At 47.4% G+C, this 19243-nt stretch overlaps 1 protein-coding gene across 1 annotated transcript; it reads right to left on the bottom strand.

Moving 5' to 3' along the window:
* Window positions 1-1628: 1628 nt before the first annotated feature.
* Window positions 1629-18083, bottom strand: LOC117368810. Its single transcript, XM_033962523.1, has 6 exons — window positions 17917-18083; window positions 8536-8658; window positions 5953-6099; window positions 5702-5842; window positions 3926-3988; window positions 1629-3665 (listed from the first exon to the last, which is right to left on the bottom strand). Exons 3-6 carry the CDS (start codon window positions 6002-6004, stop codon window positions 3022-3024), a joined length of 900 nt encoding a protein of 299 aa, XP_033818414.1. The 5' UTR covers window positions 6005-6099; window positions 8536-8658; window positions 17917-18083; the 3' UTR covers window positions 1629-3021.
* Window positions 18084-19243: the final 1160 nt, after the last annotated feature.

The following is a 19243-nucleotide window of genomic DNA, read 5'->3' as shown; positions in this document are numbered from 1 at the left end:
GACAGGTTTTAGGTTTTTTTCATGTTTAAACATCCCTGGCTTTATCAGTTGTCACCATGACAATAGGGCTTTTACAATCCCACAAACATTAACTAAGGTTTCCTACTAAAGTGTCTCTTTAAAAAAAAAAAAACAAACCCTAAAAAAGGCATCAGCAATAGCTTGCCTTTCTCTTCTGAGCTGTGTTGAAAAAAGCCCTAAAATCTTAGCAATGTATCCACTGCTCTAACAATTAGATCTTAAAACCTGTCCTTTAACTAAAAGGCTGTTAAAATAAAGACACTCTTTTTTTTTTCTGGCCACATCATTTCTGGAGGTTCGACTAAATCTGTTTCCGCTAACATCATCAGAAAATACATTTCCGTCTCATCAGAAAAGTGCATTTACAGCGTTTCATTTACCCTGTTTCCACCTACATCATCAGAATGTGCACTTCTGGTATGTCAGTCACACCCATTTCTGCTTATGTCATCATAAAGCGCATTTTTGTGGTCAGACACGCCCATTTTCGGTAATGTCATCATGAAGTGCATTTCCAGCGACAGGGGCAGGGCATGGGCGGGTGCCGCCACCATTCATTCCTATGGGAGGGGGCGGGGATGGGCATGGAGTGGGTGGGGCATGGACAGGAGTGGGTGGGGTGTGGGTAGGGCCTGGGAGGGGCTTAGGAAAAAGTGGGTGTGGTATGGGTGGGGCATAGGTGGGGTTTGGGTGAAAGTGGGCAGGGTTTGTGTAAAAGTAGGTGGGATTTAGGCAGAGAGTTGGCGTGGTGTGAGTGGAAAGTGGACATGGCTTAACCCGGAAGTGAACACTGATTGGTCGATCCTTATCTTTGAGAGCTGTCAATCATTTTTACATGAGGTGTACCCATTATACTACTTATATATTTTTAAATTACTTTTTATATATTATATTATATTATATTTTCTTTTTTTTTTTTAATAACTTTCGGCCACAGTAGAAGTTGCTTCCACAGACTTTGTAAAAATTCAGCGTTATTAAATAAAATATATTTTATTATATACAGAATCTTACTTATTTTCATTATCTGTATTCTCTTCGTTTATATATATATATATATATATATATTTATAATTGTTTTCTTGTTCTTCCTCCTCCTCCTCATGGAAACTTGTTATTTCTGTTATTTCTTCCACCTCTGAAAAATAAAAACAAAATATATATGTAAGAAATATAAAAGATGCTTCTATTAAGAAGAGTACTTATCAAGGAGCAGTAAAAGTCAGGCTTTTACTGCATGTTAGTTTATTTTATTACTTTTTATATATTATATTTTATTAATTTTTTAAAATAATTTTAGGCCTCCTTTTTCAATCCCACAGTAGAGGTTGCTACCACAGACTTTGTAAAAGCAAGAGTTATTAAATAAAATTATATTATATACCGACTCTTACTTATATTAATTATTTGTATTCTCTTCATTTATATATTTATATATATTTATAACTGTTCTTCTTCCTCCTCATGGAAACTTAGTATGAAAAATCCTGCCTTCTAGTTTGAGGGTAGGTCACACCCCATCTTTGCCCATAACACACTCCAGGTCTAAACTAAACAACTTGTACTTTTTACTGTGCTGGATGGTTTTAAGATGGACCACAGTGGTTTGAAGCAGCATTGAAGATTTAAACCACTGTGTTGTTTCGGAAAAGTATATAGTTTGCCATCCATTTATGCTACAGTGTGTGAGTTGTCCTTATTCACTGCAAGATGGTCTGTGTTTTGCACGCTGAGGTTGGATCTTTTTTACGCCAGTGATCTTATATAGGAGTATTTATAGCATTTATATTTATTACTGCTGAATTGTTCTGAGACTTCTTTTCTACCTCATTTATGAGTTTTGCAGTGTTTGTTTGTTATGTTTCTCACACTGTTAGCTCCCATTTTTTCAACAGTTTAATATTAAGTTTTGAATTTAATTTGTGGCAGCCAGAACGCTAATCCATTAAAGGATTGTAGGAAGGACTCCCAAATCCGCAAGTCCTCCCGCATCTCTTTGGCCACCCTAATGTGATAGTGCTGCTTCAACACTCCCGCTGTAGCCCTTTCTATCCTGCGGGAGAATACTCTACCCATAGGGATAACCCTGGAGGCAAAAGCCAGCAAGCCTGACAACTCTTGGAATTGCTTCAGCGTTGCTTTCTTTTTGGTGTACATCTCTCTCACTGCTTCTCTAAGTTTGTCGACCTTTTCCTGGGGGAGCCTAGATATCTGCCTCACCACGTCAATCTCTATACCCAAAAATGTAATCAGCTTTGTAGGGCCTATTGTTTTGTTGCAGGCAAGGGGAATCCCAAACTGCTCACCCACGCCCTTGAATTTAGCGAGCAAGTCCCCGCATTCTCGGTGATCCCCCCCGATGAAGAGAAAATCATCGAAATAATGCGATGCTTCACCCAAGGTGCTGCCCCGAATAACCACCCAGTTAACCAATGTGCTGAACTGCTCGAACTAGGTGCATGAGATAGAGCAGCCCATGGTGATACACTTGTCAAAATAAAAGCGGCCCTCCCAAGAGCGGAAAGAAGTCAGTGTGTGCTGGCAAAAGTCGAAATGCAGATTCAATATCAGCCTTTGCCAGACAAACCTGCCTACCGAATTGCCGGATAATTTGTATAGCCTAGTCAATAGAAGTGTGCTGTACAGAACATAAGTGGGGGTCGATGAAATTGTTCACTGTCTCACCCCCCTTAATTAACCTGAACATGCCCGGTTCTTTCTTTGGGACCATCCCTATTGGAGAAATGATCTGGTTAGCAAAAGGAGGCTGGACGAAGGGACCTGCGATCCTACCCTTGTCCTCTTTCTGCAACTTCTTCCTCTTCCTGATGGCTGGACAGCGAATTTCTTGAATATCTGACCCCACCCCCACCCCTGATGGGCCTGTGTATGGAATCTTGAACCCTTCCCGAAACCCCCGTTTAATCCCTGCAGCATGGTCCCTCCTGGGATACAGCGCCAACCAATGCCGCATAGCTTCAAGCTTGATGGGGGTTGGCGCTATCTCCCACAGAGGAGCGGCCTGTGTGCAATAGCTGTGGTCATCTCTCTACCCACTCGGCACTGGGATGCCAACAGAGCCCCCCCACAGAGGTTACATGCGTGCTGGAATCGGCAGTTGTTCCATGTGCATAAACCATTATTAAACTTCTTACAGGACTTTTTGATGCTTGAGTATCCTGTCTGCCTGCCACTACTCCCATATCCACCTGGATGCCCCTCTTGCGGAGTGAACAGGGGCCCCTGCCTGTCTCCCTGTCCCATGAACTGTGATTGAAATTGGTCTGCCTGAAAAGAGGACAATGCCTCCCTAATCATATGTAGCAGAGTATTCCCACTGTCTGTTCCATTCTCACTGTCTGTCCCCGTGAAAGGGGTTGTGTCCGCAGCCTGTCCCTCCGGGGCTTTACCCTGTTGGAGACATGTGCTGTGCATTCCGCCAGGAATCTCAACTGGAGCTATTTGATTTTTCTCTATGTTGGAGGCTGACGCACCCCCATCCTGGGTGCCCAGGAGCCTCTGGAGAACTGCTTTTGCACCAAGCTGCTCCACCAGCTTTTTCAGGATTTGTATTAGCTCCTCCAGTTCTTGGTTAGCTGAGGTGTCATCAAAACAGGCACCCGTTAATGTAACAGGCTTACAGACTAGTGAAAGAAAAAAGTAATTATTATTATTGATGTCACAATGGCTTGATTGTCCTGTCACCAGCTCCTGACTTCAGCTGGAAACGTCTAAGTTGGACTTAGAACGTTTTTGGGGTTTTGTTTTGTTTTTGAAAATGTCCCCTATTGCCTTCATTATATGCAAATCTTTCTCATTGTGGACATCCAGAAACCCAGACTGCCTGGGTGTATTCCAATGAGTGAGCAGAGAATCCAGTACATTTGCCATGAGAACTCCTCACCTGTGTGAGTTTTCAGATGACGCTCCATGTCTTTCTTACCATATTCAGTTTTCAATTGGCAACCTGTACATAAAATCAAAGTAGAAATTAGGAAAGTGAAAGCCCATTAGCAAGCATCCAGTGACTTCAGGCCAGGTAACTACTCTTCTAATTCATACAATAGAAGAGACTCAATACCAATGAGATTGGAAGATTAGGTTTTCACCTTCGATAATCTTCTTTCTGTTAGTCCCTGGAGGATTCAGTACGCGAGGTGTGCAATCCCCTCCTGCAATCCGGGAGTTGCAGAAATCCAAACACTTTTCTGAGCACATGCTCCTCCCACCTTAAGAGAGTTAGATCCCCCTGCAGTTCAGTCCCAAAGCCAAGCAACATACCTGAACAAATCCATGACAAGGAAGGGGGTACTAGAGAAGCTCCCCAGCAACATAAACAATATGTGAACTGGTCTGCTCTGCAAAACATGAAAACAAGCAACAAACAGACAACGGCAACACAGAAAACCATTAAGAAACAATGTAGAACTAACCTTGCATACTTACAGAAATTTGAAAACACCCCACAGGATTGGTCAACTGGCTGGAAGAGAATAAGCGAGGCAGAAAGCAGGCAATTCAGAACAACTGAGATGGCAGGCCGTACTGAATCTCCAGGGACTAACAGAAAGAAGATTATCAAAGGTGAAAATCTAATCTTCCATTCTGTTACATCCCTTACGGATTCAGTATGTTAGTTGAGGTACCAAAGCATTGGCAGCTTTAGGGAGGGTCAGAAGAGCCTGCCTGCAACACTGAGGCCCCAAAAGCGGCATCAGAGTGAGCCGCCGCATCCACCCAGAAAAATTGGGTAATGGTATGAAGAGAGGACCAAGGAGCCAACCTGCAAATGTCAACTGGAGGAATCGCATGAGACTCTGCTCACAAAGCAGCAACACTTCTAGTTGAGTGGGCCTTAAGGAAAACCGGTGACAGCTTGCCACAGGTTATATAAGCTGCAGAAATGGTCATACAAATCCATAGGGCGATCGAGGTCATAGAGATTGGCCAACTACACTGAGGCGGAGAAGTCAAGACAAAGAGGAGATCAAACAGCCAAAAATCATCGTGTCTATATTCTGAGAACACCTACCTGGCGCCTACCTCTGTCTAAGTCTCAATTAATGCTTGTTAAGACCCTTAAATCACTCATTATCCAATTAAATTGGACCCTAAAGCAAGCCTAAAGTTAGGCGCACTTTACAGAATCCTAGCCCTAGGCCACTTTACAGGCCCTAGCGTACTGAATCCGGAAGGGACATAACAGAATGCCTGGCCTGTTAAGTCACCTGATTAAGCCAGATAGACTCAACTGTTTGTTTGTTTTTAATTTGTATGTTAACAGTTATGCAACAAAGAACCCCTGACCCCTGACCCCTCTCCCAATCTCCCTTCCTCTATCCAAGAAATCCTCCCAAATTTAAAAAGGAAGCAAGTCATAATAATTTGTTTTATCACCTCAACCGATCAGACCCGGCTGCATAGTTGCCTTTGTTTGTAAAGTTAAATGACAAACGCACCAACTTAAATTTAATTCTAATAGCAGAATGAGAGAAAGACATACAGATTACCTTTCTCATTAATCTAGTACCTTGCAAATTATTCTCATGCTTCTGGCTCCAAGTACTTCAAAATTTTCTATTATATAGATTTGTTGTTATTTTATAACAGAACATAAATGGCACAGAGGAGTAGCATTTTTTAAAACAAATTCTGCTGGATGCATGTTTTTAACAATTACCTGTGATGGGATGAGTCTCAGGAGTTATTGATCTGGTCTTATATTCAGGCTGGCAGTCATATATTTTATGATTTATAAAATCATTTACTGAATATTGTTGGTTTTCGCATCGGCAACAAAAGAAAATATCGGGACCAGGAACTGCAGAATGAGGGAAGCATAGAGAAGTAGCAACAACCAAAAAGTCGTACAAATAGTTTTATAAATAGTCCAGAGCACAGAAACACACCTGGCATTTACATAACAATTACCTGAAGTGACTGTTCTTGCACTGGACCCTGGGTACACATGTACTTTATGCATCACAAATTCATTAATATAATGAAATTGTTGCTGACAAAGTCCACAGGTGATAATATTTGGCCCTAGCTCCTCCTGAACCGAAGGGCTTCCAGGAACTGCAGAATGAGGGAAGCACAGAGAAGTAACAACAACCAAAAAGTATTACAAATAATCTTAAAAATAGGCCAGAGCACAGAAAGACACCTGGCATTTACATATAGATCCAGGCTATCAAAGTCAACAAGATTCTTGCTGTTCCCCTATCAGTGCCATTCCCCTGGTCATCATTATTTGCTAAGGTATTATCTCCTGATGAGCTCCACCATACCGTAGCTCGGGATAACCGCCAACCCAAACTCGGCAACCTACTGAACCAGACAAAAAGGGGTGGGAGGGTAGGCAGGAAAAAGCCACCTCAGAGGACCCAGGAAGACGCCGAGTCCTCCAAGGTCCTGGCTTTATAAGCTCCGCCTGGCTGTTAGCCCCGCGCCTCGCCTATCAGGAGGCAGCCCCACGGCGGGAAAAACTCTTCTACCGCTAAGCTGCCTCCTGCCCTCCTAAACCCGCCCACTCATGCGGTGCACTCATCTCCATGGGAGGCAACGCGGGCCCTCCATCCCCGCGTTACAGCCGCCCATCGAGACGAGGGCTCTCGGGCTCTCCTTTCTCATCAATCTAGTACCTTGCAAATTATTCTTATGCTTCTGGCTCCACTTACTTCAAAATTTTCTATTATGTAGATTTGTTGTTGTTTTATAACAGAACATAAATGGCACAGAGGAGTAGCTCAGTGATTAGAGTAGCATTTTAAAAAAATTCTGCTGGATGCATGTTTTTAACAATTACCTGAAATGACTGTTCCTGCACTGGACCGTGAGTACACATTTATTTTATGTGTTACAAATTCATTGATGTAATTAAATTGTTGGTGACATAATCCACACGTTATTATATTTGGTCTTCCAGGAACTGCAGAATGAGGGAAGCACAGAGAAGTAACAACAACCAAAAAGTATTACAAATAATCTTAAAAATAGGCCAGAGCACAGAAAGACACCTGGCATTTACATATAGATCCAGGCTATCAAAGTCAACAAGATTCTTGCTGTTCCCCTATCAGTGCCATTCCCCTGGTCATCATTATTTGCTAAGGTATTATCTCCTGATGAGCTCCACCATACCGTAGCTCGGGATAACCGCCAACCCAAACTCGGCAACCTACTGAACCAGACAAAAAGGGGTGGGAGGGTAGGCAGGAAAAAGCCACCTCAGAGGACCCAGGAAGACGCCGAGTCCTCCAAGGTCCTGGCTTTATAAGCTCCGCCCGGCTGTTAGCCCCGCGCCTCGCCTATCAGGAGGCAGCCCCACGGCGGGAAAAACTCTCCTACCGCTAAGCTGCCTCCTGCCCTCCTAAACCCGCCCACTCATGCGGTGCGCTCATCTCCATGGGAGGCAACGCGGGCCCTCCATCCCCGCGTTACAGCCACCCATCGAGACGAGGGCTCTCGGGCTCTCCTTTCTCATCAATCTAGTACCTTGCAAATTATTCTTATGCTTCTGGCTCCACTTACTTCAAAATTTTCTATTATGTAGATTTGTTGTTGTTTTATAACAGAACATAAATGGCACAGAGGAGTAGCTCAGTGATTAGAGTAGTATTTTAAAAAAATTCTGCTGGATGCATGTTTTTAACAATTACCTGAAATGACTGTTCCTGCACTGGACCGTGAGTACACATTTATTTTATGTGTTACAAATTCATTGATGTAATTAAATTGTTGGTGACATAATCCACACGTTATTATATTTGGTCTTCCAGGAACTGCAGAATGAGGGAAGCACAGAGAAGTAACAACAACCAAAAAGTATTACAAATAATCTTAAAAATAGGCCAGAGCACAGAAAGACACCTGGCATTTACATATAGATCCAGGCTATCAAAGTCAACAAGATTCTTGCTGTTCCCCTATCAGTGCCATTCCCCTGGTCATCATTATTTGCTAAGGTATTATCTCCTGATGAGCTCCACCATACCGTAGCTCGGGATAACCGCCAACCCAAACTCGGCAACCTACTGAACCAGACAAAAAGGGGTGGGAGGGTAGGCAGGAAAAAGCCACCTCAGAGGACCCAGGAAGACGCCGAGTCCTCCAAGGTCCTGGCTTTATAAGCTCCGCCCGGCTGTTAGCCCCGCGCCTCGCCTATCAGGAGGCAGCCCCACGGCGGGAAAAACTCTCCTACCGCTAAGCTGCCTCCTGCCCTCCTAAACCCGCCCACTCATGCGGTACGCTCATCTCCATGGGAGGCAACGCGGGCCCTCCATCCCCGCGTTACAGCCGCCCATCGAGACGAGGGCTCTCGGGCTCTCCTTTCTCATCAATCTAGTACCTTGCAAATTATTCTTATGCTTCTGGCTCCACTTACTTCAAAATTTTCTATTATGTAGATTTGTTGTTGTTTTATAACAGAACATAAATGGCACAGAGGAGTAGCTCAGTGATTAGAGTAGTATTTTAAAAATATTCTGCTGGATGCATGTTTTTAACAATTACCTGAAATGACTGTTCCTGCACTGGACCGTGAGTACACATTTATTTTATGTGTTACAAATTCATTGATGTAATTAAATTGTTGGTGACATAATCCACACGTTATTATATTTGGTCTTCCAGGAACTGCAGAATGAGGGAAGCACAGAGAAGTAACAACAACCAAAAAGTATTACAAATAATCTTAAAAATAGGCCAGAGCACAGAAAGACACCTGGCATTTACATATAGATCCAGGCTATCAAAGTCAACAAGATCCTTGGTGTTCCCCTATCAGTGCCATTCCCCTGGTCATCATTATTTGCTAAGGTATTATCTCCTGATGAGCTCCACCATACCGTAGCTCGGGATAACCGCCAACCCAAACTCGGCAACCTACCGAACCAGACAAAAAAGGGGTGGGAGGGGGGCAGGAAAAAGCCACCTCAGAGGACCCAGGAAGACGACGAGTCCTCCGAAGTCCTGGCTTTATAAGCTCCGCCCGGCCGTTAGCCCCGCGCCTCGCCTATCAGGAGGCAGCTTCGCGGGGGGAGAAACTCTCCTATCGCTAAGCTGCCTCCTGCCCTCCTAAACCCACCCACTCGTGTGGTGCGCTCGTCTCCATGGGAGGCAACGCGGGCCCTCCATCCCCGCGTTACAGCCGCTCATCAAGACGAGGGCTCTCAAGCTCCCCTTAACAGCGGGATATGTATTGGCCCGCTCTCCCTCCCCCACCCCCACCCACAAACAAACTCCCAACAATAACCAAACCACACTCTGCTTATGGATAAATAGCCGTAGCTCTGTTTATTAACAAACAATTAATTTAACTCACATAACAAAAACACTCACATAACAAAAACAGTTTCCCGAGTTACACCTTAAACCATTACCAAAAATATTCGGCCCCTGACCCTGCCATGTCAGCAAGGGTCTGGGGGTGGCATGTCCCAACATGCCCCTTTAACCAGAGACACCAGAACCCAGGCACAGCTCCCTGCCGGCCCCCCGCTCATCTCCTGATGAGCTCCACCATACTGTAGCTCGGGATAACCGCCACAAGGCCTGTACCAAACAGGCCTCCACCCAATAAACCTGAGCTGCGACTAAACGCCCGCAGCAGCTAGGTGAGACTCACAACAGGTGGCAAAATCATCCAGCAGTAAGTCCCACCCCACCGCCAACAAATGAACCTGATCCCGTGCAAACAAACCCCTACAAGTCATATCCACCCAAGAATGCTGGACCCGCACCCCTCCCATACCCACCACCCACTTGCCCACCTGTCTATTAATTTTAGCCAACCCTCGGGTCCATCTGCATGACTCCAATCTACGCGGGCGGGGGATGATATCCGACCATTCCAGCTGCAAATGGGGGAACCAGTCCAGCACACGTTGAAGGTCATCTTTGATACGGTCTATGAGCTGCTTGACCGTCAGGGAGTCCACTCGTTGCCGCCCAGATGAACCATCAGGAGATCCTGCCGATGGTGGTTAGTACGCTGGCGAGCCATCAGAGGAAGGAGCTGATGCCAGTGTATACCCCGCTGCCCCCACCAGGATACGCGTACTCCCAAGTTCTCCAAGCTCAAATGCAGGCCACCTGGGCAGTTAAGCGCCCGCTCCCCGGCCCGATGCACAAATGAGTGGCCCACAATCCAAACATAACAGGCCCGGGAGACAAAGTCTGCAAAAACAAAGGACACACTGAACCCAGTCCCTCCAATACCTGTTGTCTGTTAGTGATACAAGGTGCCCCTTACCGTGCGCTGTCCCCCAGGGACTGCCTCCCCCCAGGTCTACATACCGCTGGTACTACCCCACCTCTCAAAGAACCTATTCCCTCGCATTCCACCTGAGACCCCCTACAGGCCATATATATCCCCTTTAAGCCCCAGAGGACCACTGCCCTAAGCTTCGAATGCCCTCGACGGACAATCCAGCGGCATGTGCACTGGTCGCAGCCCCAATACGAAAAGAATGGGTCCCATAACGAGTAGGCATTTCCCCACATCTACCAAGAGCCAAACTCAGAACTGCCAAAAACTGATAACGCGTGAGAGAAGAGCCATCCTCATGTAGGAATAAGGGGGCCCCCTCTTGAACGCGCACCGCAAGGAAGTTACGCATCAAAGTAACCGGACACGACAAACTACTATATGATGGAGAACCAGAGAATGGCCTCTACCAGTCTGATCAGTCTTGGATCGCGCCAGGAATACCCGCAAAGTGCTACCAGAGAAACAAATATGCCAACGCAGCAACCCCCGCCCTGTGCCTCCTGCAGCAGGACTTTCCAATAACTCTCCTATCCGTAGTGCCCTGAAAAACACCACGGAGAAAGCTGCCTGAAAAAGCCGTCCCTCAAAGGGGGAGAGAGTTACTACCGGCAGCACTTCCAGTAAGTGCACAAACATGTCATGTGTGATGGGCAAGCAGCTATCTGGCGGACAAGGCACCAATCGTCCCATGGCGGCCAGCATGCACCGCACTAAGAACCCAGACAATGGGTAGTCCCAACCGAAGGCTCTACTGAAAAAGGCAAAGCCCGCAAGGCGCCCTGAACTGTACCCCGGGAACCTGAAAGCGTGTAACAAATATTCTGCCAACAACGGCTCCAACACTGATCCTGGGACCCAGCCCTTCGACTCCAGAAAAGTGGCCACCAATCGGAAGCCGGCACAGTAATGAGTCCATATCGACGAAGCTACCGACATGCGGAGCATCTCCAAGATTTCATCCTTACCAGGTCCCATAAAAATTTGGACATCGGTGAAACTTCTAAGCGAGCTTCCGGTGCAAGACGCCAAAACTGTGGAAAACGAAAGCGAGACAAAGCATCAGCAATCAAGTTCTGCATCCCAGGGACATGATGCGCACGAACATAGAGATTTAACTGCAAGCAATGCAACACCAATTCGCAAACCAGCGCATTGACCTCTAAACAATGCGCACTCTGCCTGTTCACCACTTCCACCACACCCTGGTTGTCGCACCAAAAAACGATCCACCTATCTCGTAACCATGCAGGCCAAAGTTCGCACGCACCACCAGTGGAAACAATTCCAGAAGCGTAATGTTACGTGTAATACCCCGAATACTCCAGCTCTCCAGCCAACGCGCCGCAAACCACTCTCCCTGACAGTAAAGTCCAAATCCAAGACCACCCGCAGCATCAGAAAACAACTCAAAGTCAAAATTAGCCACCTTGAGGGCCTGAATCCGACGAGTGCCGTTGAACCCACGCAAAAAAGTATCCCACATACCCAAATCAGCACGCACACCCGTTGACAGTCTGACAAAATGCCGTTTATCACGAATGCCCGCAGTAGCAACTGCCAACTGTCGCATAAAAACTCTACCCATGGGAAGCACCCGACAAGGAATATTGAGGGACCCCAACAGAGACTGCACAGTCTTCAGTGTCACCTTCCGCGACCGGAGAACTTGCTGAATCAAATCTAGCATCTGACCGATTTTACCTACGGGAAGCCAAGTAACCATTTCCACCGTATCAATTTCTATGCCCAGGAAGGTAAGTACCTGCACCGGCCCCTCTGATTTGTCCACTGCTAGGGGAACGCCGAACTCCTCAGCCATGAGCTCAAAAATACTTTTCAAGCGAGCACACTCATTGGAAGCCGGAGAGCCCACGAAAAGGAAATCGTCTAAATAGTGTACCACCGAGTCTAAGCAGAAACGCGAAACCGTAACCCAGTGGAGGAAGGAACTGGAAAGCTCAAAGTAGGCACACGAAATGGAGCAACTCATAGGCAAACACCGATCAAAAAATTAACACCCCTCAAAGCGGAAGCCAAACAAAGGGTACAAATTAGGATGCACCGGCAGGAGGTGAAAAGCCGCCTCTATGTCCACCTTTGCTAACAATGCACCCCTACCCGCTCGCAACACCAGTCGCAACGCACTATCAAAAGAGGTGTACCGCACTGTGCAAAGATCAGCCAGGGTGCCCTCATTATAACCGCTGCCCCTACCGGCCGAGACAAGTTGTGAATTAGCCGAAACTTCTCTGGCTCCTTTTTGGGAATCATGGCCAAGGGTGAGATAATCATAGGTGTAAAGGGGCGAAGTCAAAACGGCCCCGCGATCCTCTCCAATGCAATTTCCCCCTCCAATTTCACCTGCACGACCGCTTTTACGGTGGCACACTGATGACGCGTTTTGCACCCTACATTCACGCAATTCGCCCTAAAAAGGAATAAGAAAACCCTCCCCAAACCCCCGTTCAAGCAGTACAGCCGCTGCACGATCCCCATATCGCTGTAACCAAGGGCAAAAAGCCGCCACATGCACTGGCGTGGGCAGCAGGCCCACCTCCCTACGCCTTACTGGGTCTTGACGGAGCTCCTTCCCCCTTTTTGGGGCATTTGAGGGCTGAATGTGATTGACCACAGAGTGAACAGGCATGTTGGAATCTACAATCGGTAAAGGCGCAAGTCGCCTGGTTAAACCGCCAACACACTCCCGTTACCCCCACCAGCAAAACCCCAACTGCGGGCCGAAAGGACCGTCCACTACCCCCTCCTACCGGGAACCGACCGGGACCCTGAGCACCAGGACCAGGCTGGCAAGCCATGTGGGTCAACCACAACTTAACATCCTGCGTGCCCCAGGACATGAACCCATTCTCCTCCATTTTGTCGCAGAAGGCCTTGTCGTAGTTGAGCCACGACCATCCTCCGAATCGTTGGTACGCGTCTAACACTGAGTTGGCATAGGACAGTAAGAGACCGTAGTCCTGCGGCCACGCCGACCCCAAACACTAGCCCAAAGCAAGAAGGATCGAATCCAATTGACCACATTCCGCGACACTGGCACAGCTTTAGACAACCCTCCCTCCTTTCTGTCCTTCTTTTTACTCTTCCACGTGATCTGTTTTCCATCAAACGGAAAATATCTACGCAAGCGCGCTTCCTAATCCGGTGGCGCAACCGCTTAGGGACCCTCTCCCAAAGCTCTGACAAAGCCACTAACGCCGGAGCACATCTTGCCTGAGACCCCAACGGCCCCGCGTCTCCGCCTCCCATCCCCACCCCCACCCCCACCATGCATGCATGTGATGATGCAGAAGAACTAGTAGAAGAGGAAGATGAAGATGAAGAAGACGATGACGACACACGCCTGCGTCTATCCCTACTCTTGCGTTTAGGCATAGCCCTCTTACCCCCTGTAGCAGCCACAGGCGCCGTATTACCCTGAATCGATGCTTCCGGAACTCCAGCCAGATGATCCACGGCACCGTCTGCAGCAACCGCATGCTCTTCCTTAGGATCCCAAGCATCACCAGCAACAGCCTTGCCAGGTCCGCGCTGTGCTATCACTCCAGGAGATCCTCCTTGCGTCGCTTGTCCATGCTCCGGCCTCTGCGAAGCCGCCACCATTACATCTATTCCAAGGATCGGGACCTGCAGAGAAAAATCAGACAAAAGAAGCAGCAACCGAGACTCCCCCTACCCCGTACACCCCAAGGCCCCCCTGCTCGCTGGCTCCATAAGCCATCCCCTGGCCCGACCCAGGCTGCCAAATCAATCCCTGCACCATGCCCCATGGAAGCGACGAGCCTGCGGAGGGGCCACCCGACATCCATGGGGGTATCCCCCACATAGGCCCCCAGGGATTCAAACCCCAGTCAGATCCACCTCCTCCTACAACAGCCCCACTTCCTCCCTCAACAATACAAACCCCCCTCTCCCCAGCAGCACGAGGTCCCAGTGCTGACAAGGAAGCCTGGTGCTCCCTGTGCAATCTGCCAGCCAATACCGGCAGACTAGAAGCTCTCCCTAAGATCTCCCCGAACTACGGCCTGCAGGCATACGTGATTGCCGAGCGCCTGCTCTTCCCCTCCCTCGCAGCACCGAAATTGGCACTGCAGGTCCCGCACTGGCTCGTGAAGTTCTGCCTCCCTTCCCTCCTAGGCCCGCCCCCGTCACCACCAGGGCCGACAGAGCTGCCATTTTAGAATGGAGTGTTGGCCGCCCCATCTCCTCACTCCGCCCGACTCCCAGCTGCTCATCCTCGCTGAGGGAGTCGCGGGCGAGTAAGGAGATCTCTGCCTGCTCAGCTCTGCCATCCGGTCCCATCGCCATCGCACGCTCCTCACTCGACAGGAAAAAGCTGCCTCGGAGGACCCAGGAAGACGCTGAGTCCTCCGAGGTCCCGGCTTTATAAGCTCCGCCCGGCCTTTAGCCCCGCGCCTTGCCTATCAGGAGGCAGCCCCGCGGCGGGAAAAACTCTCCTACCGCTAATCTGTCTCCTGCCCTCCTAAACCCGCCCACTCACGCGGTGCGCTCGTCTCCATGGGAGGCAACGCGGGCTCTCCATCCCCGCGTTACAGCCGCCCATCGAAGAGGGCTCTCGGGCTCTCCTTTCTCATCAGTCTAGTACCTTGCAAATTATTCTTATGCTTCTGGCTCCAAGTAGTTCAAAATTTTCTATTATGTAGATTTGTTGTTGTTTTATAACAGAACATAAATGTAGTTCAGTGATTAGAGTACCATTAAAAAAAAAAAAAAAAAAATTCTGCTGGATGCAAGTTTTTAACAATTACCAGTGATGGTATCAGTCTCAGGAGTTACTGTTCTGCTTTTATTTTCAGGCTGGTAGTCATATATTTTGTGATTCAGAAAATCATTCACTGAATATTGTTGGTTCTGGCAATGGCAACAAAAGAACTAAACTAAACTAAACTAAACCTTGGGTTTATATACCGCACCATCTCCACGAATGCGGAGCTCGGCACGGTTTACAGGAAGAAAGATGAGAGAGGAACTACAGTGGAGAGATTAAAGAGTTAGGTGTAAAGGGGGAAGGTGAGAGGCCTAAGAGGGGGGAAGTGTTACAGTTTTGAGAATAGCCAGGTTTTTAGGTGTTTGCGGAAGAGTTGGAGGGAGCTTGAGGTTCGGAGAGGGGAGGGGAGGTTATTCCAGATCTCAGTGATTCTAAAGGGGAGGGATGACCCAAGTTTGCCTACATGGGAAATACCTTTTATGGAAGGGAAGGATAGTTTAAAAATTTGGGAGGATCTGGAGGAAGTAGGGGTTGGGGAGTTCCAGGATAGAGGGATAACGGCAGGAAGGATGCCATGTAGGATCTTGTAGGCCAGACACGCACATTTGAAGTGGATCCTGGGGATTACTGGGAGCCAATGGAGCTTAGACAGGAGTGGTGAGACGTGATCAAATTTGCTTTTCGCAAAAACAAGCTTAGCTGCGGCGTTCTGAATCCGCTGAAGTCTGTGGAGGCTTTTCTTGGTTAGGCTGAGGTAGATAGAATTGCAATAATCCAATCTGGAGAGGATGATGGATTGTACTAGGACTGCAAAGTGTTTTTGGTGAAAATAGGGTCTGACTTTCCTTAGCATGTGAAGGCTGAATATCTGGACTCAGCTCGTCTCCAGGAACTGCAGAATGAGGGGAGCACAGAGAAGTAGCAACAACCAAAAAGTCTTACAAATAGTTTTATAAATAGGCCAGAGCACAGAAAGACACCTGGCATTTACATTTAGATCCAGGCTATCAAAGTCAATTTTCCATGTCATTCAAAACATTTAGCTCATTGATTTGCCTTGATCATTTAATTCATTCATTAAAGATTATGGGGCTCATAACAATTTTAAAAAAACGTCTATAAGGTGGCCTAAATGGGTACTTGGATGATCAAAAAGCCTGATCATCCAAGTACCCATAATCAAAGCTGATTTTAGACGTATCTAAAACCAGCTTAGGCCTTTCCCCTGCCTCTAAACGCACAGAGAGAAAAGAGGCGTTTTTAGAGGAGGGAAAGGGTGGGCGGTGGGCGGGAGGTTGTACACCTAGGTGTACAACACGTATAATCAAAGATTTTGACAGGTTGCCTAGTCGGCACTTATAAGTTTTGACTTAGACCAAGTCAAAACAGGTATAAGTGCCGAAAAGGGGCTGCTGAACTGATCGTGGCTGCTGCGATCAGCTCAGTGGCCCCAGCAACCTGCCTACCCCCTACAGCAATGATCCCGGCAGGAGAGATGGCTCATCTCCCCTGCCACGATCCAACCCCCCACCCCCCACGATCAGGGCAAGAGGGAGCCCAAGCCCTCCTGCCCCGCGGCACCCCCGAACCCCCGATTACATTCAGGGCAAGAGAGAGCCCAAGCCCTCTTACCCCGCGATCCTCAAGTTTAAGTTTCAAGTTTCAAGTTTATTTGTTCTTAATGAATCGCCTATTTTAAATTACTAGGTGATGTACAATACCATAAAAAAATACAAATAAAACACTGGTGTCAACATATAAACTAACTTTTGTTATGCGATAATAATTATCATACAAAAATACATACATATAATAAAAAAATATATATATATTAGTTATAGGTGAGAACATACAAGAGTGGTGAGGACAAGTAGGGGGAAATTACAATGTTTAGACAGGAAAGAGAGAGAAACATAAAAGGGAAGAACACTTGGGAGGGAAACCTAAGTTAATCAGTTAAAAAATAACTATTAAAATATTAAGAATTGTAAGCATCTTTAAAAAAAAATGTTTTTAATGTTTTTTAAAATACGGCTAAATCTTTTAATTCTCTAATATATTGAAGTAAGAGATTCCATGACTGAGGGGCCATAGTCGAAAACATGTCGTGTCGTCTGATACCTATGACTTTCAACGAGGGAACCCCACCCCCGCCCAGTCCGATGGGGCCAGGAGGGAGCCCAAGCCCTCCTGGCCCGGTGACCTCCAACCCCCCTCCCCCACACACGATCCGGCCAGGAGGGAGCCCAAGCCCTCTTGGCCCGGGGACACCCTCTAACCCCCACCCCCCACTAAAATACGGGCAGGAGGGATCCCAGGCCCTCCTGCCCTTGATGCCTCCCCCACGACAGCTCCCTTGAACCCCTGATCGCCAACCCCCGCCGACCCCACGACCCCCTCCACCCCCAATCCCACCTCCCCGTACCTTGCAATCATTGGCCAGATGGACGGGTGCCAAGCCCGCCCGTCCAGCAGGCCAGCCAATCCAGAAATGGGGCCGGATTGGCCCAGGCGGTTCAAACCCCGCCCACAGGTGGGGTCTGAGGCACCTGGGCCTTACTTGTGATGGTCTGAGTCTCTGAAGTGACTGTTCTGCTTTGAAACTTTGCTACCTGCATTTCTTCCTCCGACACATACTGGACAGTACTGGGAACAATAGAAGTGGCACTGGTCAGCGGGTAGACATTTACTTTGTGAGTGTCAAAGTCATTAAGTAATGAAATTGTTGCTTACAATGTCCACAGATGATAATATTTGGACCTAGCTCGTCAAGAACCGAAGGGTTTCCAGGAACTGCAGAATGAGGGAAGCATAGAGAAGAAACACCAACCAAAAAGTATTACAATTCTGCTGGATGCATGTTTTTAACAAGTACCTGAAGTGACTGTTCTGGCACTGGTCAGCGGGTACACATTTATTTTGTGTGTGACAAATTCATTAATGTAATGAAATTGTAGGTGACATATTCCACAGGTTATTATATTTGGCCTTATCTCCTCCTGAACCGAAGGGCTTCCAGGAACTGCAGAATGAGGGAAGCACAGAGAAGTAACAACAACCAAAAAGTATTACAAATAATCTTAAAAATAGGCCAGAGTACAGAAAGACACCTGGCATTTACATATAGATCCAGGCAAAGTCAACAATATCCTTGGTGTTCCCCTATCAGTGCCATTCCCCTGGTCATCATTATTTGCTAAAGTATTATTACAATACGAATTTGTGTCCAATAAGCAAAGGAGAACAATCAAATTCATGTGGCACATATCTAAGCCCATAGAATGAAAACCAGAACCTTCTTGCACTGCTATCGATTCAAGATTTTTTGTAATCCCAGTGGCGTAGTGAGGGTAAGCAGTACCCCTCTCCGCCCTCTTCCACATCCCCCTGCCGTGTGCCCCTTCCCCGTATCTTTTTAACTTCGGCGCCAGCAGCCACCAACTTACTGCCCATGTCGGCTTCAGCGCTCTCTCTCTGACGTCACTTCCTAGATGCAAGTCCCAGAAGTGACGTCAGAGAGAGCGCTGAAGCTGACGCAGACAGTAAGTTGGTGGCTGCTGGCACAGAAGTTAAAAAGGTATAAAGGAAGGGAAGGGGCGGAGAGGAGGACGGTTGCTGGCACCCCGAGGAAAATGGCGCCCGGGGCGGACCCCTCTCCCCTCCCCTTTCTACTCCACTGGACATTCTTTGAAGTTTCGAGTTTATCTACATTCTCTTTGAAAAGTGTTGGAAATTCACATGTATATACGGGTCATGCAATGATATACTCGCCTTTTTGTGTTACAATCAAAGCTACATACAGGTTCTTTCTCTGTCCCTAGTGGACCTCGATGCAGACAGTTTGAAAATTCCCCTTACCTCCAATTAGTATAGGGATGTACAGGAATGTAGGACACATTCTGCTTGCAAGTGTGCACAAAATTGATTCAACACATTTTTGTGCACACATTAACACTTTTTAAATTAAAATGATTGCATGAAATGAACAAAAGAAGAACCAATAATCAGAGGGCAAGGCCAAGCAAACCAAATATGTCTTCCCTGTGCAGATCCCTGGCCTGTAGTGCCAGCCTTTTTTGTTTTGTTTTCAGTGGTTAGAACTGCAAGTTGTAGGTTCAAACCCACACTGCTCCTTTAAATCCTGGGCAGGTCGCCTGATCCCTCCATTGCCCCAGGTACATTAGATTGTGAGCCCACCGGGA

The sequence above is a fragment of the Geotrypetes seraphini genome, chromosome 11 (assembly GCF_902459505.1).
Source record: "Geotrypetes seraphini chromosome 11, aGeoSer1.1, whole genome shotgun sequence".
Taxonomy (NCBI): Eukaryota; Metazoa; Chordata; class Amphibia; order Gymnophiona; family Dermophiidae; genus Geotrypetes; species Geotrypetes seraphini.
The sequence above is the reverse complement of the archived record's forward strand: the minus strand, read 5'-3'. Positions and strand labels throughout refer to the sequence as shown.

Excerpts from the sequence above, each read along its gene's own strand:
- LOC117368810 (XM_033962523.1), bottom strand. The coding sequence starts at position 6,004 with ATGCATAAAGTACATGTGTACCCAGGGTCCAGTGCAAGAACAGTCACT. Across the intron at positions 3,989-5,701 it reads TGAGACTCATCCCATCACAG|GTTGCCAATTGAAAACTGAA; the intron begins GTAATTGTTAAA and ends TTTTATGTACAG. Across the intron at positions 3,666-3,925 it reads TCATCTGAAAACTCACACAG|TCTGTAAGCCTGTTACATTA; the intron begins GTGAGGAGTTCT and ends TTCTTTCACTAG.